Source organism: Pseudorca crassidens, chromosome 1 (assembly GCF_039906515.1).
Source record: "Pseudorca crassidens isolate mPseCra1 chromosome 1, mPseCra1.hap1, whole genome shotgun sequence".
Taxonomy (NCBI): domain Eukaryota; kingdom Metazoa; phylum Chordata; class Mammalia; order Artiodactyla; family Delphinidae; genus Pseudorca; species Pseudorca crassidens.
In genome coordinates, this window is record NC_090296.1 from 179,473,224 (window position 1) to 179,501,187 (window position 27,964).

Genomic DNA, 27,964 nt, shown 5'->3' on the forward strand with positions numbered 1-27,964 from the left:
CACATTGACTGAAGGTGAAGGAATAGAAAAGGATATTCCATGTGAAAGATAACCAAAAGAAAGTAGGAGTGACTATCCTAATATCAGACAAAGTAGGTTTTAAAAACTGTCTCTAGAGATAAAGGTCAGTACATAATCATAAAGTGGTCAGTTCAATAGGAAGATATAATAATTGTAAATATATATGCACTCAATGTGAGAACACCTAAGTATATAAAATATTGACAAATCCAAAGGAGAAAGTGATAGAATACAATAATAGTAGAAGACTTCAGTATCCCACTTTCATAATGGAGGTAACATTTAGATGCAGAATCAATTAAGAGTGGACTTGAACAACAGTATAGACCAAAAGGACCTAACAGACATATAGAAAACTTTTCACCCAACAGCAGGAGAGTACACATTCTTTTCAAGCACACACAGATATGCTCCAGGATATATCACATGTTACACCACATGTTAAGTAACAAACAAGTGTTAACAAATTTAAAAAGATTAAAAGTATACCAAGAGTCTTTTCTGAACACAATGGAATAATCAATAATAGAAGGAAAAGAGGGAAATTCACAAATACACCGAAATTAAACAACACACACTTGAATAACCAATGGATCAAAAGGGAATTTTTTTAAATCTTGAAACAAATGAAAATGAAAACACAACATACCAAAACTTATGGGATGCAGTAAAAGCAGTACTAAGAGAAAAGTTTATAGTGATAAATGCCTATATTATAAAAGAAGATCTCTAATAAAGAACATAAATTTACACCTCAAGGAACTACAGAAGAACTAAACCCAAAGTTATCAGAGGAAGAAAATAATAAAGAACAGAGAAGAAATAAATCAAATAGAGACTAGAAAATAACAGAAAAGAACTAAAAGTTGATTTTTTGAAAGAAATAAATAAAATCAATAAACCCTTACCTAAACTAAGAAGGAAAGAGAGGAGACTGAAATAAATACAGAAATGAAAGCAACATTACAGTAGATACCTCAGAAGTAAGAATGATCATTAGGGACTATTTATGAACAATTATGTGAACAAATTGGAAAACCTAAAAGAAATAGATAAATTCTGAGAAACATACAACCTGTCAATACTGAAACAAGAAGAAACAGAAAAATTAAACACACCAGTAACAAATAAGGAGATTCAAACAGTAATAAAAAGACTCCCAAAAGCAAAGAGCCTAGGACCAAATGGATTCAAAGCTGAATTCTACCAACATTCAAAGAAGAATTAACACCAATCCTTCTTAAACTCATCCAAAAAATAGGAGAGGGAATACTTCCAAACTCATTTTATGACAGCAGCCTCACCTTATATCATAGCTAGACAAAGACACTGCAAGAATAGAAAACTACTGACCAATATCTCTGATGCACGTAGATGCAAAAATCTTCAATAAAATACTAGCACACTGAAATCAACAATGTATCAAAAAATTTATACACCACAACCAAATGATATTTATCCCTGGGATGGAAGGTTGGTTTAACATATGCAAATCAAGGTAATACAGCACATTAACAAAATGAACAATTTGAAACACATGATCATCTCAGTAAGCAGAAAAAGCACTTGACAAAGTTCAACACCCATTCATGACAAAAACTCTCAATAAAATAAGTATAAAAGAAATTTATACAACGCAATACAGGCCATTTATGAAAAGCCCATGGCTAACATCATAATCAATGGGGAAAATGTAAAGCTTTTCCTACTCTTGCCAATTCTATTAAACATAATGCTGGAAGTACTAGCAAGAAAAGACATAAAAGGCATCTAAATTGAAACAAAGGAAGTAAAATTATCTCTGTTTGCAGACGTCATGATTCTATATGTAGAAAACCCTGAAGACTCCACACACACAAGAATTAGAATATATGAATCCAGTAAAGTTGCAGGATACAAAATCAACATATGCCAAAAAAAAGCAGTTGTATTTCTTTACACCAACAACAATCTGAAAAGGAAATGAGGAAAACAATCCTATATATGATAGCACCAAAAAGAACAAAATACCTAGGAATAAATTTAACCAAGGAAGTGAAAGATCTATGCACTGAAAACTTTATAAGATTGATGACAGAAAGACAAAAAAAATCAATAGAGAGGTATCCCATATTCATGGATTGGAAGAATTAATATTGCTAAAATGCCCATATTACCCAAAGTGATGTAGAGATTCAAAGCCATCATTATCAAAATTTCAATGGCATTTTTCACAGAAATGGAAAAAACAATTCTAAAATTTGTGTAGAACTACAAAAGATCTTGAATAGTCAAAGCCATCTTGAAAAAAGAACAAGCTGGAGGCATCATGGTTGCTGATTTCAAATCATATTACAAAGCTACAGTAATTAAAACAGTATGATACAGGCATAAAAACAGACCAGTGGAATAGAATTGAGAGCCCAGAAAGAAATCCACACATGTACAGTCAACTAGTCTTCAGGAAAGATGCCAAGGACACACAAGGGGGAAGAATATTTTCTTTAATACATTGTGGGGCTTCCCTGGTGGCGCAGTGGTTAAGAATCTGCCTGCCAATGCAGGAGACATGGGTTCAAGCCCTGGTTCAGGAAGATTGCATGTGCTGCGGAGCAACTAAGCCCGTGCACCATAACTACTGAGCCTGCGCTCTAGAGCCTGCGAACCACAACTACTGAGCCCATGCACCACAACTACTAAAGCCCACGTGCCTAGAGCCTGTGCTCCGCAACAAGAGAAGCCACCATAATGAAAAGCCCGCGCACCACAACAAAGAGTAGCCCCTGCTCGCCTCAACTAGAGAGGGCCCGCGTGCCACAACGAAGACCCAGTGTAGCCAAAAATAAACAAATAAGTTTATTTTAAAAAGATACAGTGTGTTGGGAAAACTGGATTCACATGCAGATGAATGAAATTGGACCCTTATCTCACACCATATACAAAAATTAACTCAACATAAAGACTTAAAGGTAAGACCTGAAACTAGAAAAAAAATCTTGACATTTGTGTGGGCCATAATTTTCTAGATAGGACCCCAAAAGCACAGGCAACAAAAGCAAAAATTGATAAATTGGATTGTATCAAAATAAAAAGCTTCTGTACAACAAAGGAATCAATAAAATGAAAGGGCAACCTATGGATTGGGAGAAAATAATTTGCAAACCATCTATCTGGTGCAAAATATACAAGGAACTCATACAAGTAAATAGCAAACAACCTGATTTAAAAATGGATGAAGGAATTGAACAGACATACAAATGGCCAACTAATCATCAGGGAAATGCAAACCAAAGGCATAACGGGATATCACCTCATGCCTGTCACGATGGCTAGTGTCCAAAAAATGAAAGATAACATGTGTGAGCAAGGATATAGAGAAAAGGGAACACTTGTACACTGTTGGTGGGAAGGTAAATTGATGCAGTCATTATGGGCAACAGTCCAAATGGAGGGTCCTCAAAAAATGAAAAATAGAACTACCATCCAGCAAACTCTCTTCTGAGTATATACACAAAGAAAATGAAATCAGTACCTTTAAGAAATCAGTACCATGTTCATTGAATCATTAATCACAATAGCCAAGACATGGAAACAACCTGTGTCCATCAGCAAGTGCATGAAGATACATGTGGTATATACACATAAAATGGAATATTATTCAGCCATGAGAAAGAAGGAAATCCTGCCACTTGTGACAATACAGATGGACCTTGAGAGCATCATGTTTAGTGAGATAAGTCAGAAAAAGACAAATACTGTTTGGTCTCACTTATATGTAGAATTTTTTTTAAACTCACAATGAGATAGCACCACACACCTATTAGAATATCCTTTTTTTTTTTTTTAACTGACAATACCTAGTACTGATGAGAATGCAGAACAACTGGAAATCTCATACAGGGCTAATGCAAATGCAAAATGGTACACTCACCCCGGAAAACAGTTTCACATTTTCTGATAAATTTAAACATACACTTACCTTATGGTCCAGCAAACCCATCCAAGGTATTTATCCAAGAGAAACAAAAATTTATTTTCACACAGAAACCATACATCTCTATTTAGAACAGCTCCAGTAGCCTAAAACTGGAAACAACCTAAGTATCTCTAACTGCTGAATGGATAAATAAAACTGTGGTACAGCCCTATAGCAGAATATTCCTAAGCAATAAAAAAGGAGTGAACTACAGATACATAAGACATAGACAAATCTCAAGTGCTAAATAAAAGAAGCCAGGCTAAAAAAAAAAAAAAAAAAAAAGCAACATACATGATTCTATTCACATGACTTTCTGGAAAATGCAAAACTAGTTGGAGAAGCAACCAGAGGTTCCCAGGAGTTGAGGTTGGGGAAGGGTCTGACTATATGGCAGCAGCTCAGGGGAGGGTTTTGGCAATGATGGAACTTTTCTATATTGTGGTTGTAGTTGTGATTATACAACCATGTGTATCTGTCAAAACATAACGGTACCTGAAAAAGAGTAACTTCTGCTACATGTGGATTTTAAATATTAATTTAGAAAGTAGAAATAGAGAGGGAGAAAGAGGAGGCCTCTGCTTACTAAGGCCTCAGAGCTCCCTGAATGAGACATAATACATTCAACAAATGTGTAAGACACCATAAAAACATACCAAATATACAATAGTGAATAAAACAGATATCCCTGCCCTCGAGTAGTTTAGTCTACTTGGGAAGACAGCATCTGATGACTAGGCAAACAGGGACCAAGAGGCTTTGAACAGGATGGCTGCCATCTTTATTTATTTATTTTGGATGGCCGCCATCCTTAAATACAACAGCCGCTCCCCACCCCCACCCAGCTGTTCTCCCGCCTTCGCCTGCGGCCTCATCTGTATTCAACCCTCCACAGCCAAACGTCCTGAAGGCGTTGCCCACTCCCACTATCTCCATATCCTCTTGTCCCACTCTCTCCTCACACCCCACAACCTAGATTCTCCTCCCTCACTCTATGGAACTGTCCTCATCTCTGCCACCAAAGTCGAGTGGTTATTTGACTTCATCTTACTTGACTTCTCAACAGCTTTTGGTTCTGTCGATCACTTATCCTTCCGGAGATATTCTGTGCCGTTGACTCTCCTAGTTTTCCTCGTACCGGTCTGACCGCTCCTTCTCCACCAGTGTTAGCATTCTACACCACTCAGTCCTGCCCTAGGGCTTCTGCTCTTACTCTAAGCCCTCTCCCATGGAAGTCTCATCCGTGTCCAGTTTCAGCTGATACCTAGTTATCGATCAGACACAAAGGTATATCTTCTACTCAGAGCTCTTCTCAAAGCTCCAAAGTTACAGACACAACCACCCATTCAAGATCTCACATGGATGGCTCAAGGGCACCTCAACTCAACATGTCCAACCCTAGACTCATGAATTCCCTACCACCTGTCCTGTCCCCATTTATCAGTGTTAGTCCTGGCATGCAGGCAGCCAGGAACACAGGAGTTATCTTTGACCCTCCCACCTCTTGTACCACCCAAATCCAAACCGTCATGAACATCTACTGATTTTATTTCCTAAATCACTCTCAAGTTTGCCTACATCGCTCCACCCCCATTGCCTCCACCCTGGTCCAACACCTATCTGGTAGCTTTCTAACAACCACTACCTGTTCTTACTATATCACCTGGATCCCCTCCTATCCAGTTCCCTACTCCTGCCACTTTGGGTGGGTTTTTTTTGGTGTGTGTGTGTGTGTGTGTGTGTGTGTGTGTGTGTGTGTGTGTGAATTTGTTCCCATCACCCCTTGCTTTCAAAACATCAAGGGTTTCCCATTACTGTAGAACAAAGCCCAGTCCTCACCAGGATCTATCAATCCCTGCATGGTCTGACGCCACCTACTGCTCTGGCCTCATTCTTCTCACTCACTCCCTTTCCTCCAGCCACAGGAGCTTTCTTTGGTTTCCTCATAGGCACCATGGACCCTGCTACCACAGAGCCTTTGCACAGATTCTTCTCCCTCTCTGGATTGCTCTCATTTCCCAGTTACCCCAACATTAACTAAGATACCTCCTCATCCATCAGATTTTAGTCTCATTATCAATTCAGCGGAAAAGGCTTTCTTTACCCCTAAGTCTAGATCAGACACCCTGATAATTTCCTTTCTTTTCCTTGGAGCATTGATTTCCATTTTAAATTATAAAGTCATTAACGTGGTCTTTTGATTGTGTCCACCATCAACACTAAGACTATAAACTTCATGAGATCAGGAACTCTCTATTTTGCTCAACACTGAAACTCTCGTATCTAACACAGCAGCTGCCTCACGGTAAGCACTCAATAAATATTTGCTGAAGTTTGGACTTGGGACTTCCCTGGTGGTCCAATGGTAAAGAATCTGCCTTACAATGGAGGGGATGCAGGTTCATTTCCTGGTCAGGGAACTAAGATCCCACATGCCACGGAGCAACTAAGCCCGAATGCCATAACTACTGAGCTCGTGCGCCTCAACTGGAGCCCACGTGCTGCAAACTAGAGAGCCCACGCACTCTGGAACCTTTGTGCCACAACTACAGAGCCCACACGCCCTGGAGCCTGCACACCACAATGAAGAGCCCACGCGCCACAACAAAAGATCCCGCATGCCTCAACGAAGATCCCACATGCCGCAACTAAGACCTGATGCAGCCAAAAATATATAAAATAAAATAAATAAGTAAATAATAGATCTTAAAAAAAAAGATTGGACTCAACAGTCCCACAAAATGAGGTACGTATAATGTTACACATGTCCGCGCTCTATGTAATATCAATGAATTGGAAACAGCGTAACTACCTATCGACAGGGGACTTGATTAAATATATACAGTGAGGCGTTCATACAATGGAACACTATGCCGCAATTTAAAGCAACTTACATGCATTGATATGGAAAGATTTTAAAGATCTACTTATGAATAAAATGGCACAGCAAAGTGTGCACAGTGCAGTGCCACTGGTGTCAAAGACAACAATAAATGATGTTTGAATTGTTTGTTGGATGAGAATACTCATCGAATGTTTACAAGAAACTGTTAACAGTGGTTACTTGTTTGGAGGGTAGGGGGGAACTGGGTGGATGGGTGTTAGAGGTGGGAGAAAAAAACTCTACCAACTACCATTTTGTACTTTTAGATTTGGGAATCCACATGAACATGGATTATAATTCAGTAAACGATTTTTTTTAAGTGCTCCCTGGCTGGAACCCAATAAGTTCTATTGAATGAATTACAGCACACATGACAGCTTCCCCATCACTGTTCCCATCTCCAACACATATCCCTGTCACCACTGCTGCCACCACTCTGCCACTGCCCTGGGAAGAAGCAGGAAGCTTTTTTAAAGCTACATATCCTTTCAATTTTAAAGCCCTACTTTCGAATTACCAATTTACAGTCATCACTCTTTATACTTGACAAAGTGCTTTCAAACATGTGCTCTAATTAGGTCCTTATAACAACCTGAGACAGTGTATATGTTTTTCGCCCCATTTTATAGATGAGAAAACTGAGGTTGTGAGACATTAAGGGTCCTGCCTAAGGTCACGCCTCTGGAAATGGCTGAGCCAATCTCAATCTCCTGATGAAAAGTCGACGTTCCTTCTGATGCAGCTTGGAGGATGACAACTCCCCCACCATCCTTCCTGACTCCAAAATGGGAAAAAAGAAAGATGGCAGCAGGTCTTTCACAGATTTTACTTCATTCCCATGACATTCTAGAACAGTGTGGAGCCGTCTGGGTGTTGGTCCTAGGGGACAGGACTTGCTGAGAGGGGAAAACAGACAACTTCTGTTTTGATTGTTACACTCCCCCAGCAGGGAAGAAAAGAAGGAAAGTCTTCTTGGCTGGTGTGGAGAGAACCCTGCCAGAAAATGGGATGGATGCTCTCACTTGCCAAAGACATCCCCCGCGGTCCCATTAACACCATGATACTGCACCAGAGAGACGCTAAACAGGAGCAAGATTGTGTTTCTACCGTCTGAGGCACGGGTGGAACGTTTGAGGACGGAACTAGAGAATGGGAGGATCTGGCTGCTGAGGATGAGTTGCGGGTCACCCTGGGTGCGCATCACAAAAAGTTTCCCTACATAAGATTTTCCTCTGGTTCCATTTCTTAACCTCCAGATGGACCCTAGAGTCCCACATTCACGTGATGCTCCGAGTGAGTGAGAACTAGGAGAGAAAAGAAGGAGATGTGCCCTTCACAACCAGAGCCTAGATCCACCGTTCAAGCTGACTGGGGGCGTAGAGAAGAGCAGCAGCAACAGTGGAAAGGACAAGAACTCCGTGTTCCTCCGGGATTTATCATCGTCTAAGATACGGCACGTAATTCAAGAAAGCCACGTTAACGTGTGACATCCAAGGCCGTTCATAAAGGTCTCAGAACAAAGGAAGGATTCATGTGTTCCGATTAGCAAGAGTCTAACTGGAGTAAAAAGGTGACCTGCACAGCTCCTCTGATCCCTCCTAAGACCGAGAACCCACCACCTTAGGAAAAACATAGCTTCTAATGTAATAGGCTGTGTTTATCCTGCATAGGAGAGAAAATAGCATGCTCACCTTCAGACAGAAAAGGCAGAGAATTTTTAGCCTTTTTTGGAAGAAAGGAGCAAGTAATTGTCAATAACTCTTCATCTAACTCTCAGATCTTCAATTCACAGCTACTTTAGTCACTCCAGAGGCCATAAAAATTTCTCAAGGAGTGTCGTAAAATGTAAATGCTAACATTTACCAGAAAGCCAACTTAGTTTTAGTTTAAACCTAAATTCTCAAATGAACTAGCTAATTTAATTTAGCTCTAATGTGGTACATTTCAAAATGGACCATGGATAAAAATGGAGGGAGCCAAGGTGTTGAAAAGTACAAGGTCCATAAACGCCTTCAGCTACACAGCAGCTCAGCAATCTGGAACAATTAATTTTCCTCCCCAGAAGCTTCTGACTCTTAGAGCAAATGCACACGCCCACCCTTTGTTGTCTAAGAGACCAGGGTGATGAAAGGGAAAAGGAATTCTCCCCAAGATCAACATCTGACCACCAGAAATAGGACTGCCTTCACACTGAAACAATTCTCCGTGGTCCTATTGTTCTACTTTTTTCTAATGATGGAAAAATCTAATTCCAGGGAAATGCTAATAGCTTCATTATGTGACCACAGAGCTAATCAGTTATATAGCTAAAGAGTTTGGGGGCTAAGCTATAAGGTATTTTTGGAACAACATCTGATCTCGTGAAATAAATCTATTGTTACCAAGGATTTAGTAGTTTAAGCAAAACTCTCACAGGATAGAGACCCAAAGGACCAAGACTAAAAGGATTTCATTCGGAACATGCTAAGGACTGACCCAGGCTGGGGATTCTCAGGCTGATACGTGGTAGGTCCAGTTCAATGCAGGGTGGGTGCCGGCACGGATGAAGAGCAGAAAAACAAACTAACAAACAGGTGCTTGGAACCATGCTGGGAGCAAAATATAAGACAAGCACTCAGAAAATTCTGGCAAACCATGGAGGAAGGGTCAGAGGAGTCTAGATCTCTGTCAGTAGAGTAGGCCTAAGGAAGGAACCCTTGGTCATGTTAAGGAAGTAAGAATCAACATTTTTCCTTAGTTGGATGCACCTGCCCTTCATGAGAACAGTTTCTGGGCAAAGAACATGAAGAAAGCCTCCAGGTGCCAGGGAGCGCTGGGCAGAAGGTAAGGAGGTTTGGGCAAACAAGGCCGCTCCCCTGGCCAATTCACCAGACAAGAGAAAGTCACATCCCCCAAGGCCACCCCAGATAGGACAAAAGAAGGAAGCCACCTAACATGTGCAAATTTACCCATGAAAAAAGTCCTTGTTTCAGGGGACACCCACATCCCCACATCAGAACTCTCTCCAGTGGTCTGTCACACGGTCCTAAAAACATCTCAGATGGGAGACTGGGAGCCATGGGCCACCACCTCCCCTGACCTGGTCCCACAATCACCACAGGTCTATTGTGGCAATGCCACTGCTCTGGGAATGTGACAATCCTTAAAATGTCCCCACAACTCTGGCAACTGCCTCAGATTGAAAGATCCCTTTTATACTTTCATGCCCAAAACTACCCGACCCTTACATTCCACAATTACCTTGGTCACACTGTACCTCTACGTCTTAGCAACTATAGATAAGAATCATAGAAGTGTTAGCTATGATAATTATTTAATTCCATTTCCTTAAGGGCTTTTTCTTTCCTCTTAGAAAATTCCTTAGAGCCCTATGCTATCAATAATAATGATAATAATAGTGGTAGTAGTCATAATAGCTCGCGTGTATTGAGCACGTACCGTGCTAAGTACTGTGCTAAGGGCTTTACACATTTCCATTTCCTGCCTAGTTAAATCATGTCCCATCAGCCCTCCGGGGTAGCTGCTACTATTGTTTCCATTTTACAGAAGCGGAAACTGAGGCACAGTGTGCCAACCTTCATCCCATCTTGTTCCCTCACTTTGTGAGGAACCCCACACCAAACAGTAAAGCCTCAGAAATCCGAAGTTTATAAGCAGTGTTTGTTAACTGCTGGCAGGGAAGGGAGGAAAATACTCTTTGGTTTGGGTTTTTGGAAGAGGACTCTTGACTCCCTTGGTCACAAAATGCACACAAGATGTAACTCTTCTATTATTTTGCTGTAGCTCAGGGTACAGCCAATTCTTACCCTAGTGTCTTCTTGGACCTCCCAGTCACTGGAGAAAGTTGCCAGTTGCTGCCCTTGGGAACAGTTTGAAAACTGGAAAAGGCTGGAAAACATCCTTCTGTTCTCTTGAGTGTCTGGAAAGATGGCATCTTGGAAATTGACTCCATGAGGCAAGAGGTTATAATTTTCATCCATCCTAATGGAAAAAAGGAAAAAAGCAGAGCTGTAGACTGGGTCCATATGGGGTGTACCATCCTGAATCAAGAGTCAACAGAAGACTGTGACAGCCAATTTTATGACTATGTCTTTTTTTTAATTAAAGTATTGTTGATTTACACTGTTGTGCTAATTTCTGCTGTATAGCAAAGTGACTCAGTTATACACGTATATGTACTTTTAAAAATATTCTTTTCCATTATGGTTTATCCCAGGAGACTGGATATAGTTCCCTGTGCTATACAGTAGGGCCATGTTGTTTATCCGTTCTAAGTGTAATAGTTTGCATCTACTAACCCCAAACACTCAGTCCATCCCTCTCCCTTCCCCCCGTCCTCCTGGGCAACAAGAAGTCTATTCTCTTTATCTGTGACTCTGTTTCTGGTTTGTGGACAGATTCACTTGTCCCATATTTTAGATTCCACATGTAAGTGATATCATATGGTATTTGTCTTTCTCTTTCTGACTTACTTCAATTAGTATGATAATCTCTAGTTACACTCATGTTGCTGCAAATAGCATTATTTCGTTCTTTTTTATGGCTGAGTAGTATTCCATTGTATATACACCACATCTTCTTTACCCATTCATCTGTCAATGGACATTTAGGTTGTTTCTACATCTTGGCTATTGTGAATAGCGCTGCTATGAACATAGGGGTGCATGTATCTTTTTGAATTATAGTCTTGTCCATGTATATGCCCAGGAGTGGGATTGCTGGATCATACAGTAGTTCTCATTTTAGTTTTCTGAGGAACCTTCATACTGTTTTTCATAGTGGCTGTACCAACTTACATTCCCACCAACAGTGTAGGAGGGTTCCCTTCTCTCCACACATTCTCCAGCATTTGTTATTTGTAGACATTTTAATGATGGCCATTCTGACTGGCATGAGGTGGTACCTCGCTGTAGTTTTGATTTGCTTTTCTCTAATAATTAGTGACGCTCAGCATCTTTTCATGTGCCTACTGGCCATCTGCATGTCTTCTTTGGAGAAATGTCTGTTAAGGTCTTCTGCCCATTTTTTTGATTGGGTTGGTTTTTGTTGAGTTGTATGAGCTGTTTTTAGATTTTAGAGATTAAGCCCTTGTCTGTCACATCATTTACAAATATTTTTCCCATTCCATAGGTTGTCTTTTCTTTTTTTTTTTTTTAATGGTTTCTTTTGCTGTGCAAAAGCTTGATTTTGATTAGGTCCCGTTTGTTTACATTTGTTTTTATTTCTATTGCCTTGGGAAACTGACCTAAGAAAACATTGGCACGGTTTATGTCAGAGAATGTTTTGCCTATGCTCTCTTCTAATATTATGGTGTCATGTCTTATGTTTATGAGAGAGAGTCTCATAAAGGCACAAAGTCTCTAAGCCATTTTGAGTTTATTTTTGTGCATGGTGTGAGTGTGCGTTCTAACTTCACTGATTTACATACAGCTGCCAATTATACGACAATGTCTTCCATGGCTCTCATTAGAGAAGTGACTTTGTTTCTCTGCCTCACATCACATGAGTCTATTCTTAAGGTTTTCAAAAAACGTAAGTTGGGGAGTGGGGCAGTGTGTGCGTGTGTCTGTTTGTCTATTTGTGTCTCCCCAGTGGCCTTCCTTCTCAGAGTGTTTCTTGGCGAAAGGAAAGCCAGTTGTAATGAGCCGGGATTCAAGTCCTACCATTGCTACTTATCTCCTGTCTGACACAAAGTGAATTTCTTAAATTCTCTAAGCTTCAATTTACAATCTATAAAAAGAGGGTGACAACAGCGCCTTATTATTTAATGGTGGTGTGAGGATTGCATTTTAAACAGTAAGTAAAGCATCTGGCACAGAGTGAGAACAGTATGAAAGTTAGTTGACATTTTTACAGAGCCTCACGTAAAGTACCTGTTGGCAAGATAAAGTCAAGAAAAGGAAAAGGAGAGATGGGAGTTACCCTCCAGCCCAAAGGGGGCATTTAGAGGTCACCAGGGAGTCTCCACTGCCACTTTCTCCTGTGACACTGACCAGAATCTGTTCTCTTCTCAGTGGGTCCCAGAATAACAGAAGAGGAATGATTTGTATGCGGTTGTTAACACACATCAGGGCAACACAGCCCTGAGAAATAGAAATCTGTCAGACTACCATTTGACTCTATTTCTACCCTAACGTTTTATAAACATGTCAGAGCAAAAGATGAAAGAGTTGGCTGACCACCGCAGAGCCAGCAGACAAAACCGTATTTCATTATAAAATCGGAAAAGAAAATAATGTCTTCTCAAGTACTCCAGCTCTTTTTTTTTTTCTTTTTTTTTTTTTTTTTTTTTTTTTGCGGTACGCGGGCCTCTCACTGTTGTGGCCTCTCCCGTTGTGGAGCACAGGCTCCGGACGCGCAGGCTCAGCGGCCATGGCTCATGGGCCCAGCCGCTCTGCGGCATGTGGGATCTTCCCGGACGGGGGCACGAACTCGTGTCCCCTGCATCGGCAGGCGGACTCTCAACCACTGTGCCACCAGGGAAGCCCCAGCTCTTTTTTCTTGGGAAAATAAAGTTTTATTGTTGAATAGTTTTATAGCTGGGTTCCCAGTGTTTTCCCTAAATAAAGGCATGAAAAAATCTATGTGAAGTTTCTCTGTATCAAGAAGATACTGTCTCACTTCTTGCTGACTTCATTTAGAAACTGTACTTCTCAAGCAATTAAAAAAAAACTCAGCTTAATCTAGCTAAACCACTCAAGCCAACACAAAGCACGCCATGTATTCTAAACTTAGCTATTCTGGCTTCAATATGGAAAACATGTGTTGACATGAGCTTACTGACGGCCCTCTGTGGAACTTACTGTTTTCTTTCTCAGTGACATGAAATCTCGAGAGCTAAAAATGAGTCTGCAGGCCAAGGTCATGGTCATTCCATATACCCTTACTGCTACTCCAGGGGCTGGGAAGACTGGATCTCCTGGATCCCCTGAAGATCAAGATAGCGAGTGAATCCACGGCCCATCACAGCCGTGGATTCACTCACCATCTTGATAGATACAGAACCTCAAAATGGAATCTAACTTATCAGTCTTCTCTTTCAACTGGAGACAACCAATGCATTTAGGGTTCCACCTGCTGCTTATTTCAAACTTCAGTTGAACCCATCGTCTGAATTCTTATCCACACGCATTTCATCGTGACCACAAGACCAACTTTCATGGAACTGCACGAGGTTCCAGGAATCTCCTATCAGACAGGGCGTCCTACCTAATTCACCTCTGTAACTTCAAAGCCCTGTGACACCCCGCCCCGAGCCCTTACCACCCCCCAAGTCCCTCCTCCATAAACCTTTGCTATTTCGAAGAGCCTGGCATTGAGGTCTGCTGGCAGCTGATACGAGCTAACACGAGTGAAACAAGAGGACAACAGCTGGGTTGCATTCCACACCATTCCCATCTTGGCATTTAAGCAGGTGCGCAAAATAACCATTCGTTCCCCATCTAACCTGAACCAGGTGTTTTGCATGAGTTACTGTGTTTTAGTCTCAACCAGCCTTGTTTCTCACATTATGAAGGTGAGGCTATTGAGGTTCTGGACAAGGTCAGTAACTTGCTCAAAATCATAGGGAGAGCAGAGCCAGAATTCCAGCAACAGTCTGATTTCAAAGGGGGTTTGTTTTGACCACCGCCCAGCCCAAACTACTCCCACCGAATCCAGTTTAAAATATAGGGTCTCACCTATATTAGAGTTCCACCTAAATTAGGGTTCCACGTGTTCTTTATTTCAAACTTGAGTCGAAGCCATCACCTGAATTCTTACCCACAAGCATTTCATCTGGACCACAAACCAACTTTCATGGAACTCAATCAGAGAGGGCTCCTGCCTGATTTACCTTTATATCCTCAAAGCACTGTGACCAGGGTCTCCCCACCCACATCCCGGAGCCCCGCCGCCGCATAAACCTTTGCTCCTGGAATAGGCTGACTACTTGTTGCTGGAAACCACTTAGAGCTTTTGCCTGAAACACTCTTCTGTCCTTTAAGCAGAGGAATCATCCCTCTTTTGCCAAGTCTTAGCCAGAGGTACCCAGGATGTTGTAGACACGGCGGGAGGAGCAGGAAAAGAGTCGAGTACGGGAAGGAGCCCAAGGCATCATCTAACATCGCACGCACTGCCAGGATCCCGTGGGAGGTACTGATCCGGCTCCGAATAAAGGTGACCTCGGTTGGTCACACGCAAATGGCCGAGGGGGTGGTGTGGGCGGGAGGTGGCGGGCTCACCTGAGGAAGAAGAAATAGGAGTAATCCTGGACCACGGTGTGGGAGTGACAGGAGAAGTAGCCCAGGCCGGTGAGGTTGAGCCTGGAGCCCGCGGGCACCTCGAGCATGCTGCCCCACGCCTGGTCGCACAGCATCTCGATCTCGGCCGAGTAGAAGAGCCCCGCCTCGCCGGCCTCGTACTGCCAGGGCAGGTAGTTGTACAGGCCGTGCACCTCTTGGTGCAGCGCCAGCACCTTGGCATACACGATGATCTCGGCCAGCTCGGCGCGGCAGCCCTCACTCAGGGGTCTCCACTCCGAGGGCAGCTGGCAGCTGCGGGAGGTCCCCAGCCGGCCGGCCAGGCAGAGCGCGGCGAGCAGCAGCGGGCGCAGCATGCCGGCAGCGGGGCGAGCGGCGGGACCGGCCTGGTGGGCGCTGCGCCCGAGGCGCACTAGCCGGTGCGCATGGCGGGGAGGCCCGGGGCGGAGCTGGGGCGCCGGTGGCGTCGGGGAGCCCGGAGCGGCCGGCCCACGGTGCCGCCCCGCCGGCCGGGAAGCGCAGCCCTGGGCGCTCGGCGCGCCGCTCCCTCCGCCGCCAGAATCAGCCGGCTGGCCCTAGCCCGTGACGCTTTAAAAAGGGCGCGGGGAGGGCCGACCTCCGCCTCCTCCTGCCCCCAGCGGCTGGGGCGTGGACGGCAGCGGGGGGGCGGATGCGGGACGCGAGCCAAGGGTGCGCGAAGCTCGGGAGACGCGGGGCGCTGGACCCGTAGCCCCGGGCCAGACGCGGTGTTTGGGGAGCGCCGGGCTCCGCGGAAAAGCCAGTGCTGGGAGGGGCGGCCCAGCCCTGTTGCAGCGCCCCGCGGACCGACTGGTCGAAGCTTTCCAGGCGCAAAGCCTGTACCAGACGTGGCGTCCGTAGAATGATCGCTGTCAATTGCCATGATTAGGCTGTATACGTTTTTGCACTTTCTGTAGTCCATTTAGAGTCAAATACACAGGAATCTAACTTTACCATCGCAGAGGTCAACTAGGAAATTCAATGTGATATAACAAACTTTTCTGGATTCATTCGTTCTCTCTCTCCCCACCCCCCTTATTATTTTATTTTATTTTATTTTATTTTATTTTATTTTTTTTTGCGGTACGCGGGCCTCTCACTGTTGTGGCCTCTCCCGTTGCGGAGCACAGGCTCCGGACGCGCAGGCTCAGCGGCCATGGCTCACAGGCCCAGCCGCTCCGGGGCATGTGGGATCTTCCCGGACGGGGGCACGAACCCACGTCCCCTGCATCGGCAGGCGGACTCTCAACCACTGCGCCACCAGGGAAGCCCCCCCCCCCTTATTTTTTAATAATGCTGTTAGGAAAGCCTTAAAGATTTGAAAAGCCAAAGCCAGACTGCTCTGATTTTCCTACAGTTACATGATTTCATGTTTTACATAATTCCTACATTCAGATTCTGAATACCCTTCACCTGAGAAATAAATTCAGCAGTAAACTGCAAACAGCTTTTCACAAGTCAATGAGTGGCTGTGAGGAGACCCAAACTCCACAGTTAAATCTTTATTCCTAAACTCAGCAGTTCCTTTTGTCTCCAAATTGCCTTAATTGTTTCTAATGTAGTAAGAAGAAAAAAGAGGATATTATTTATAAATATGTATTATTTTATATAGGCAATACAAAATATCATGCATATAATTTACATATATGCATATGTCATACATATTATATAATATATATTTATAATAAATTTATAAGCAAAACTGCCTTAAAATGGAAGGCTCTTTGTTCTGCGAGCATATTAACCAGGGTATCTGCACGTGTAAATCTTAGAATCCAGCTGAATTCTTCTCTGTACTGAAGGGAAGAGTTCTTAGGGAATTCTGGAAGGAAAGGTAAAGAGAAAAGAGTGTAGAGAAGCAGGAGAGAAAATTCCAAGGCTGGGCCTCACCTCCCATGATCCCCAAATCTTCTTACTGTGATCCCTGACTCTTCGGTTAAGACAACTAAATTCGTCAGTGCTTCTTGTGACGGAAGTTTTTGAATGGCAACTCTGGGGCACAGATCCAGCCAGCGTGGGACAAGGAAAGGGGAGGAAGAGTGTGTGAAAAGGGCAGCCTCAGGGAACCAGAAGACATCTTCGGGAGGGCTTTGGCATCCCAAGAAGTGGAATGACCAGGACTCCAGCCAGCGCTGCCCAGCTCCTGAGAGAATGGAAGGCTCCAGCCAACACTGGGTCACACTAATCCAGAATCTGATCAGTGACTCAATGGACCAAATTCTTATTCCTACAAAATCATCTGTGATGGGCCTAAAAGAAGAAAGAAATCAGAGTAAGAGCTCCTCACAAATAACTAACCCCTGCATAGCTAGTAGTCAGCCTGAGGCCTCAATTAATTTTGTAGAAAAAGTAGTTATATTGAGGGAAGCAAGTGGACAGTAGTCCCGATGGTATATGACTCCTCACTGCGACCCCCCGCCATGGTAGGTACCAGACTTTCCCAATGGTTTGGAGGATGGCATCACATGTTGTACTTCAGGACTGCTCATTTGTCTCTCACTGAAAATGTGAGTTAAAACATTTCATAGTCACTGTCTTAGTCTGATCAGGCTGCCATAGCAAAATACCATAGCCTGAGAGGCTTAAACGACAGACATTTATTTCTCACAGTTCTGGAGGCTGGAAGTCCAAGATCAAGGTGTCAGCAGGATTGGTTTCTGGTGTGGTTGCTCTTCCAGGCTAGTATACGGCCGCCTCCCCTCTGCGTCCTCACACGGCCTTCCTTCTGTGTACCTGCAGAGGGAGAGAGATCTCTGGTGCCTAGTCCGTCCTCCTCTTGTAAGGACACCAGTCCTATCAGATTAGATCACCACCCTTGTGAACTCATTTAACCTTAATTACTTCCCTAAAGGTCCTATCTCCAAATACAGTCTCATTGGTGGTTAAGGCTTTAAGATATGAATATAGGGCAGGGAGGAGGGGGCAGGAACAGGGGACACAATTCAATCCATAAGTTATTTAGCAGGTGTTCTGCAGGTTTGCTAGAGAAAAAGAGAGAGAGGATATAAAAGTGTTTATATTCCTGGCAAGCCGACCTAGAGCAAGCATTGCCAAATTATAATATGAACAACTGCTAACATTTACTCATCGCTTACTATGGGCCAAGCACCATTGTAAGGACTTTGCATATTGTAATGCTCCAAACAACACTTTGAAGTAGGTACTGCTTATATAGAATAGATGACTAATAAGAACCTACTGAATAGCACAGGGAACTCTATTCACTACTCTGTAATGACCTATATGGGAACAGAATCTAAAAAAGAGTGGATATATGTGTACGTAAAACTGACTCATTTTGCTGTACAGCAGAAACAAACACAACATTGTAAGTCAACTATAGTCCAATTTAAAAAAATTAATTTAAGAAAAAGCAGGTACTGCTATCATCCTCATTTTAGAGATAAGGGACTTAAGAACAGAGAGGTTAATTGACTTACTAAGATCACAGAGCTAGAAAGTGACTGAGCCAGATTTCAAACCCCAGCATCAAATTCCAGAGTCCATGCACTTAACTACAGCATTAAAATATGGACAAAACAAGCAATGTTTTAAAGGCATGAGTGGGCCCTTTATCAAGAAGTAAGTAGAGTATATGAACAATAATAACCTTCACAGAATCACCAGTGATGGTTAAATGAGGGTGTAATTGGACTAACATTAATTTTGTTTTAACCAGCAGCCCTGCTCTATAAGTTATTAAGTTTATTTTAAGTTAGTGCTATAACTTATGCAGACAAGACAATAAGGAAGTTTTTCTTTTTAATTGTATCTTCAAGTGCTTCAGAGGCCTGGAAAACATTTGTCCATTTCTACAGACCTTAAAACCCTGACTTTTCTTTCCATTCAGATGAACAAATAAATAAAAATCAGTATGCACGGCTGATGTCTCTCTTGTTGTATAAACTTGACAGAATCAAAACTCTTCCAATGCTGCCCAGAATGTATTTTCCAGACACGAGGGCCTTTGAGAGGTTGTCCTTCTCCTGGATTCTTCACAGACACATCAGTCATGCTTTTCTTCTCTGCAAAGTCTGGCAGAGGGCCTCGCTGATTGGGGTTCTTCACCTGGAGCCCTGGGTGTGAGCGTCCCCTGGTGAGCAGCTCCTCTTTGGGGACTAAGAACTCCAAACAAGCAGAGCTCAAGGTAGTTGGGATGGGAAGCAAAAACTCTATGACTGAATCCATGGGTTCAGTGGCAAACAAGCCACTTCCACCCCTGGATTCCAAGACCCGTATATTCTGGCTGTGGGGGAGATAGCACCATATATGTTTGTTTCAAACGTTTACAATATCCTTCACAGCATTTACAATATCCTTTAAGATAGCATCCCATCCTTTCAGGATGTTGACTCCCATCTGACACAGGAACTGAGTCTTCATAAGCCATTACATTGTACCAGTAAGCTTTCAAAATTTGCTCAGTTGCTTCTAGGTGATGTAGTCCATGGTTAGACCAGTTAATTCCATGGCCAAGAGCCCATTGCTGCATTCGCTTTGCTGTGAGAGAAGAGATGCTATGGAAGTCATTGATCAGAAGCAATGCTACGGAAAGTACCATGACGGTGAATAAGGTGTTCTTTGCTCCATAGATAGTGCTCCTGGCAGAAGCATCGTGGGGCAGGGAAGGCACATCCACACCTAGAATGTATCTACTCCAGTGAGGACAAGTCTCTGCTCCCTCCAAGATGGAAGAGGTGCAGTGTAGTCAACCTGCCACCAGGGCATCAGTATTGATCTCTGGTGCTGACATAGTAAGCCCTCAGCATTGGTGTTAGCAGGGTCAGCCTTAGTAAGGTAAGTTCAGAAACACGAAGTGAGCAAATACTGTTGGAAAAATTGCACAGATAGACTTGCTCAACACAGGGTTGCCACAAACCTTCAATTTGCAAAAAGACATAATATCTGTAAAGCACAGTAAAGTGAAGCATAATGAAACGATATATGCCTGTATCCTAAATATATATAAATGTAGATATATCCTAACATATATATTATATATTCTAATATATATATACATATATCTCGTATTGGTGATACATATAATATATATATTCATCTGTTTTTCTGGTGATGCCTAACATGTATCCAATCAAACCACTATCAACTGCCCAAGAGTTGGTATCCATCTGTACTGCTGGCCATCTCTCAGTCTGGACATTGTGTACAACTAAGTATGTTGCTCAGAGTTCTACCCATGGGAATGTTTTCCCTCACCCACGTCCTTCAACATCAACCCTGAGTGGCAGGCACTGAGTGATACCAGCATACAAGACAGAACAATCTGTAAACCAGGCTTATAGTTGATTCTATAGGTGGGTCCAAGTAGCACATTCAAATGTGATATATACAGTTGACTCCTGAACAACAGGGGTTTGAACTACATTGAGCTTGAGTTTGAGTCCTCTTATAAGGGGATTTTTTTCAATGAATATGTGTTATGTTTTGTGGGACCTACCTCCCACCTTCTAATTTACAGACACATTACCAAGGCCTCTGAAGTATCTGCTACTTTATGAACATCAAATCTAATCATCAAAATGTCATCAGTGAGCTTGGAGTATGATGTTTTGTGGAATGTCAAGATAATCAAGATCTGTCCAGAATAATATGACAGAAAGTAGAATTGGCATAGCCCGGAGGCAAGACTGTGAAAGTGCACTGTTAGCCCTGACGAGTAAAAGCAAACTGTTTCTGGTGGCCTTTACAACTTGGTATAGAGAAAAGGGCATACACCAGGTCAGTAGCTGCAAAGCAAGTGCTCAAGAACATGTCAATTTGCTCCCAGAAAGATACTACATCTGGGGCAGCAGGTGGAGTTTTAGTCACCACTTCATTAAGTTTATAGTAGGCATCACTCATTCTTCAAGATCAGTGTGACTTTTGCACAGGTCAGACTGGTGAGTTCAATGGAGATGTGATAAGTGTCATGTTTTGTGCAGCTTTCAGCCTATAGATAACTAATATTGTGGCTGGACCGGCCCTTGTGGTTCTTATAATTGTAAGATACCCTCAGCAATAACTAATAGGAAACTGAAAAAAAAAAGAAAATTTTATTACTTTCAAGTCCTAGCAATTACATGGTACACATAGGGTCATACAGCAAAGTCACAGGTAGAGAGAGAGAGCACAGGCCTGATGTTCTGTTATCTAACTATCTATCTATTTATATTTATCTATTTATTTAGCTAGCTGTGCCAGGTCTTGGTTGTGGCACATGGGGTCTTCGCTGCGGCATGCGGGATTTTTTGTTTTTTTTAGTTTTGGCATGTGAATCTTTAGTTGCAGCATGTACGATCTAGTTCCCTGACCAGGGATGGAACCTGGGCCCCCTGCACTGGGAGCGTGGAGTCTTACCCACTGGACCACCAGGAAGTCCCTGGAGTTCTGCTTTTATTGGGGTTGAGGGTGGGCTGCCTAGGATTTTGCAGGCTCACTATTTATTGGTGAGTTTAAAATGTAAGAGCAGGACTAATAAGAACCTGCTGTATAAAAAAATAAGTAAAATAAAATTCAAAATAAATAAATAAAATGTAAGAGCAGGAACCTAAAGCACAAGAAGAGGAAAACCAGGAGCCTAGATGGTCCGTTATCGAAATCAACCAAGATCTCTAACAAAGGAGCTGCTGGGTTGGAGTAGGGACAGCCTGGCTTTTTATCTAGTCTTGCGGCTGGCACTGTGTTTATTCAAGATAGCTGACTTTGAAGAGGATGCCTTGGCAATCAAAGCTTAAATCAGGCACTTGCACTACGAAAACTAAACAAACAAACAAACAAAAAACTGTCAGGGCCTACACTACATATCATCACCCAGATTTCTTTCAAGTCTTTGATGGTAACATTAATTTTTGCACTCCTCCCAGGGATGCAGTACTGTTTCTGATTTACTCGCTTGATATGAATGGAAACCCTAGGGGCGTCTACTTAGCCCTTCCTACCATAGTTGCCATCACCCATGGGTCAGAGACCAAATGTGGGGATTCTGCCCCTTGTCAACTATGTCTATTCCAATGACACCTTCAGCAACTGGGGAAATAACCACTAGCTGAGTCCCTGGACTCCCTAAAGTTAACAAATGAACAAAGACTCCAGCAGCTACAATTCAGAGCCATCCTACCTGAATTAGGTTCAGAACGTTCTTTCACTTTTACCTGTTATTTTAATATTGTACACATGGAATAGGCCCAGAAAGGCTGACCAGAGACCAACAAGTTAAAAATAAAGGACGTTCTTCCCATTATATCATATTTCCCAGTTGTACGGTGTCTTTCTTGGAGGCTGTCAATGTGCTATGTAAATATTAACTCATTCTTCCTTCTGGTTCCCTTGGAAGGCAGGAAGCCAATGTTATTTCATAGATAAAGAAGCTGGAGTCCCAAGGGGTTAAAAGCCTTGCCTGGGATCACATAACTACAGGAGCTGGGGGTGCTGGGAATGGGGCTTGGGGTCAGGAATCCCTGCCGGGTGTCCCCTGACTCCCAAATAGGGCCTTCTTCTTAAGAGACAACTTTGTGTGTTAAAACTCTGTGGGAATCTTGTTCTATAAAAGGAATGTTATGGGATGCTGAGATGCGACATACATTATTCTTCCCCACATTCATGCAGAGTACATTTTCAGGAGGCAGGTTTAGGACATGTAAGTATTGTCTATAATATTGATAGTTCCAATTCATCCAATTTGAGGACTAATATTTAGCCTAAATGACCCTTTCAGTGCTGAATCCATGACAATTCTATTAAGAGAAGATAAAAATAAGGAGGCTTAACTCTTGACAGACATCTTAATCTATGCCATTTTATGCATCTGCATTCAGAAAAAGAATGAGCTAAGTTTGGGGTTGACAAGCACCCCGTAGGAATGCATGGCTCTCTGTTAGGTTTTAAGAACCATGCTTACTTCCTCACTCCACTGTCACAATGAAGACTTGGCCAGACCCCTTTTCACAGTTGGCAAAACAGAAACAGAGAGAGAAGTTGATTTTTCAAGTAATTGAGCTGAGGCTGTAAGGATTCCTGTTGTAATTTTAAGTACATCAAACCAAATTCCCAACATCCTTTTGTGTAAGTTTTTAGATGCTAAACGGAAATACGAGGCATGGATTGAGCATCTTGACACTCTAATATCATCAGTCGACACGTGCGTTTCAACAGATAACTTTCAACATTTACGTTTCAACTACCATGTGTCAGGCACTACTCTAGGCCCTGGGGATACAGCAGTGAATAAAACAGAGACCCCGTCCCTCTTGGGGGGTACATCCACCAAAAGTCAAGTTGGTGCCATTGATAAGCTGGGGAGAGAAAGGCTTGCCTTTGAAGACATAGCCTTTACCTGGGAAAGAATGGCTTGAAAACCTCGTTCAACATCCTCTGAAACAACTTCATTTAAATGTCCAAGTAACTGACCAGGTTAAAATTCAGCACTCTGGGTCTCAGATAAGCCTCTGAGAAGCCAAGTTCCCCTTTCTATTTCAGAGTGTAACCAACCCTCAGACTGAGAGCAAGGTGGGTTTCATTGACATTAGTGTCACATCATTTCCTTCACATCATTTCCTTTCACATCAGTGTCCTTGGAAGGAAATGAAACCAATAAGCCACAGTTGAGGAAGAGGAGTGGAGAGAGGGTATCTGTGTGATTATCCTAAAGCCGCTCTGACTTTCCCTGAGATGTGGTTCTTTCCCATAGGAAGTGAAGTCTCGTGGGGAGGTGGTAGAAACCATGGTGGGTGGAGTGGAACAAAGTTCTTAAAAGGGAAGAGCCCTCCTGCTGAAGAGAAGACACACAGCTGGGCCCACTCAACAGACTGTAAATTCACAAACTATGCGTCCTGGACCAATTTTCACCTCTCGGCACTTGCCTGTTAGTTAGCTCAGCTTATCAGTTCCTGCTCCAGGAATGTATAAAACTGATAGAATAGCATGCATGGGAAATTTTATTTAGACCCAAACATATAAACCACTGGGTGTTTTCAATTTGCTGGTTCTATGTTTTTGCCAGCTGCATAGAAGAGTTCAAATCCTGTTGAAAAGCTTGCTGGAGAAACAGGCTTTTATTCCAGAGGAAGGGTCTCATAGGATTTTGGCTTGGTGGGACATTGTGATGACCACTGAGAAATGCATAGAAAGTTTGGATTTCAGGTATTCTTATGTTTACTGTGAAAGCACTGCATTAAAAGGGTGAATACATATGGCTCTGAAACATACATAAAACTAGATTGCAGCCCTTTTTTTGGCATCAGGAAGAAGTCCAACGGATTCATTTATAGCAAAACCCCAAAGGCATCACAATTAGAGTCTTTTTTTTCCCTAAGTGATTTTTTTCACTTGCATTCTGCATTTATTAACCTTTCTATCTGTGCTCTCATTGCAAAGGCATAATGTGATCAGTATTTCAGCAACTTCTACCCTTAAGGTAAAGTACTTTGCAGAAGAATATCTGCTTTTTCCAAATTTTCCATTACTGATTTTGTTCCATTTAAAAATATTAGGACTTACTGCCAGTAACCCCACTTTATACGTTATAGCCTTTAAAAATAAGTTTTCCAAACCTGTGTTAATAATGTGAGCACTACGTGTAGTGACTAGCAGTGAGCCGGCACTACTGAGTTACATGAATGAATGAGTATATATGTTCTGTGTCTATAAATGTACAACTTCAGCTGAAAGATAATCCAACACTAAAACTATTTATTCGATTTAAATGTTCCCTTATCATGTATTTAATTTTTGTGTTCGAACTAAAAACTGTGGGCTTTGGGGGTGGATTATAGCTATAATATAATATGGCTCTAAATGTTTACTCATTATTTACAAAAATGAGTTCTTTGTGGGAATAGCTAAGCTTAACACTTAGCAACAGAAGCAGATAACTCTTCTGAAATCGTTTTTTTAAAGAAACCAATTCCAAGTACAATAGGTTCCCTTCTATCTTTCTCTTCTTCTCAATCTCAGCTTAATCTTGCACGAATCTCCAGATCTTCGCTCAAGAGCTTCTCACTCCACTTCAATCCTGCCTTGGAGTCAACTCCCTTCTACTTCTAGTAACACACTTTGGGGGAAATTGGCTTTAAAAAAATCTTACAGCTTTTTTCAGCAATAGGTTCTGAACTTCAACTTGCATGAGAGCTCATTCCTGTGACCAGCTTCTATCAGTCTGTGGCTAAAGCAATTCTGCCCAGAAGTGTGGCTTCCTTTACTCAGCTCTCTTATCTCCTTTCCACGGGGGAAAATTAAGAGAGTGATCTGCTCTCAGAGTATAACACCTACCTCCCTTCTCTGCTTTGCGACTTTCCAACCTCCCATCACCTAATGGGTAGATTCTCTCCAGTAAGATGGACACTGTAGAGGGATGGGAATCTCCGGGCCTCTCTTCCTGCTTTTCTATTTCCCTACCCCCTCCTTCCTCCAACCTCTCACAAGAGATGAGGATTTCCTAACTTTATTGGTGAGAGCCCAGGACATTCATCAGGTCACATCTGCCAGTGAGCAGGTTCATGGTGCCTTTAAGGACAACACAGGTGGGCAGACCTCTCTCATCAGCCTCCTCCTGTAGACTATGCAGAAGCTGTCTTCTCAGAGCATTCATTTCTTTTCTCCACCTCTTCCACCTCTATGGCATGCTAAAATGGGCCAGGGGATCCAGACTTCTTTCTAGTTTTCTCCCTCCCCGAAGTTATATCTGAGTGGCTTGTGCCAAGATTTAGATTCAGGATAAAACGCAGACGATCCTCTTAGACTGTGAGCCGAAATCACATGCTTCAACTGAGTTTCACCACAGAGTCAAGCACTGTCTGGTACTAGGGCCTGTTCAGCTATAAATAGAGTGGTACAGGGGGCCTCTCATTATATGAGAATCCATTGTCTGGGTTATTTAAGAGAAGCAAAGTCTTCTTAAAGCAAACCTATTCATTAATAAACTGACAACTTATAAAATTAATGTCCAACCAAAGACCCTTTCTTTCAAGACATTAGTATCCATCCTACCAGCATTATAGCAGATAATAAATTCAAATATAGAAGAAGTGAAGAGAACTTGTAAATATTACAAAAGATGCAGGATTTCATGAAGTTGATGAAAGCAATATTGCAAAACTGCTTGAAATATATGTCAAGCCAATAATAAACGGGGAGGCTTCCCTGGTGGCAGAGTGGTTGAGAATCCGCCTGCCAATGCAGGGGACACGGGTTCAATCTCTGGTCCGGGAAGGTCCCACATGCTGCAGAGCAACTAAGCCTGTGCGCCACAACTACTGAGCCTGCGCTCTAGAGCCCGTGAGCCACAACTACTGAAGCCTGCACGCCTAGAGCCCGTGCTCCGCAACAAGAGAACCCCCACAATGAGAAGCCCGTGCACCACAATGAAGAGTAGCCCCCGCTCACCACAACCAGAGAAAGCCAGCGCTCAGCAATGAAGACCCACCTCAGCCAAAAACAAAAATAAATTAAATAAATTTATTTTTAAAAATAATAATAATAAATGGGGATAATTTGACCAGTTAACAATTGAAGAAGAGAAAATAAACAAAGATGATGACATAAAAGATACAAAGCACGTGGAAAAATTAAATAAAATTTTTGAATATTTTTGCAAAAATAGCCCTTTTTCTGATTACATCAAAAGTCAAATGTGAAGTCAAAGATATTTTATCCTACCATTATACAAGTGCCTCTAAAAATCATTAGCTCACTGTTTGGCTTATCTATTGTTGCCTAACAAACCACCCATACATTTAAAGATTTAAAACAATAACAATGTAACATTTCTCACAGTGCTATTGGATGATCTGGTAGCTCTTCTGCTTCACATGGTACTTTTAAGATTCTTAGAAGTCTTCTTGTCTAGCTGAGAGGATCATTGAGGTAGTCCTTAAATCTTTCTGACGCCTTAACAGAGACATTGACCCGGAGGTCATATTTTACTAATAGTACCCTGTATTTCATCCTCAAACCAAGGCCATTTTTTACTTGGAGAGACTAAGGATGGAAGCAATTTTATTATCAAACCCACAAGTTCTAGTGCCTTTTTAGTTCTTCTAAATTCTGCTTGAAATCTAAACAGTTCCTTCTTTGCTTCAACTGGCTCTTCCTGGACTTTACCATAGGCATCTAAAAAGAGCCAGATTTCACTTTCAACACACTGTCCAGAACTCCCCTCAGCCAGATCCCAAGTTCATAAGCTACCCTTTCTATTTATTTCACATATTTCCACAGGCAAATAGTTTTGCTAATTGTTCTACCAATACATAACTCGGGTTCTCTTTCCTTCAGCTTCTAGTAGGGTGCTCCTCACTTCCCTTCAGTCTCCACTAACAGTCTCTTCGTCATTTCTGCAAATTTCTCCATTCTTCCACCAGACTCAAAATCAATGCCACATGCGGTGGCAGGACCCCACTTTGAGGCAATAGTTTCTGTTTTAGCTATCTATTGCTACATAACACACCACCCCAAATTTAATGGCTTCTCACAATTTATTATGACTTCTTACAACTCTGTGGGTTGACCAGGAGGTTATTAGGCTTCACATGTTGTAGGCTTGGAGTTAGATGCCTATAAGATCTAAAATGGACTCACATACATGGCTGGAAATTGGTACTTGCTACAGGCTGGGAGCCCAGTTGGACTTGGCTAGAGGCCTTGATTCTCCTCCAGGGAGGCTTCTCTACATGGTTGCTTATGCTTTCTCACAGCATGGTGGAAGGTTTACAAAATGAAGCATTCTAAGAAGACAAGGTCCACTGTGCAAGGACTAACCAGTCTTTCACTTGCATCACTTTTGCTAATGTTCTATTGGTCAAAGTTAGTCACACGGCCAAGCCCAGAATCAATGTGTGAGGGGACTCACAGGGA

General features: G+C 42.5%; 1 protein-coding gene across 1 annotated transcript in view; it reads right to left on the bottom strand.

Annotated features, from left to right (window-relative positions):
- The window catches only part of LOC137204151 (coiled-coil domain-containing protein 3), a 103,068-nt gene extending 87,409 nt beyond the window's left edge, over positions 1–15,659 (bottom strand). Inside the window, exons 1-2 of the mRNA XM_067701432.1 lie at positions 15,083–15,659; positions 10,667–10,841 (exon numbers count right to left, since the gene is read on the bottom strand). Coding sequence (XP_067557533.1) covers positions 10,667–10,841; positions 15,083–15,456 — 549 coding nt within the window. The 5' untranslated portion in view covers positions 15,457–15,659. The remainder of the gene's footprint in view (positions 1–10,666; positions 10,842–15,082) is intronic.
- Between the last annotated feature and the right edge of the window lie 12,305 nt (positions 15,660–27,964).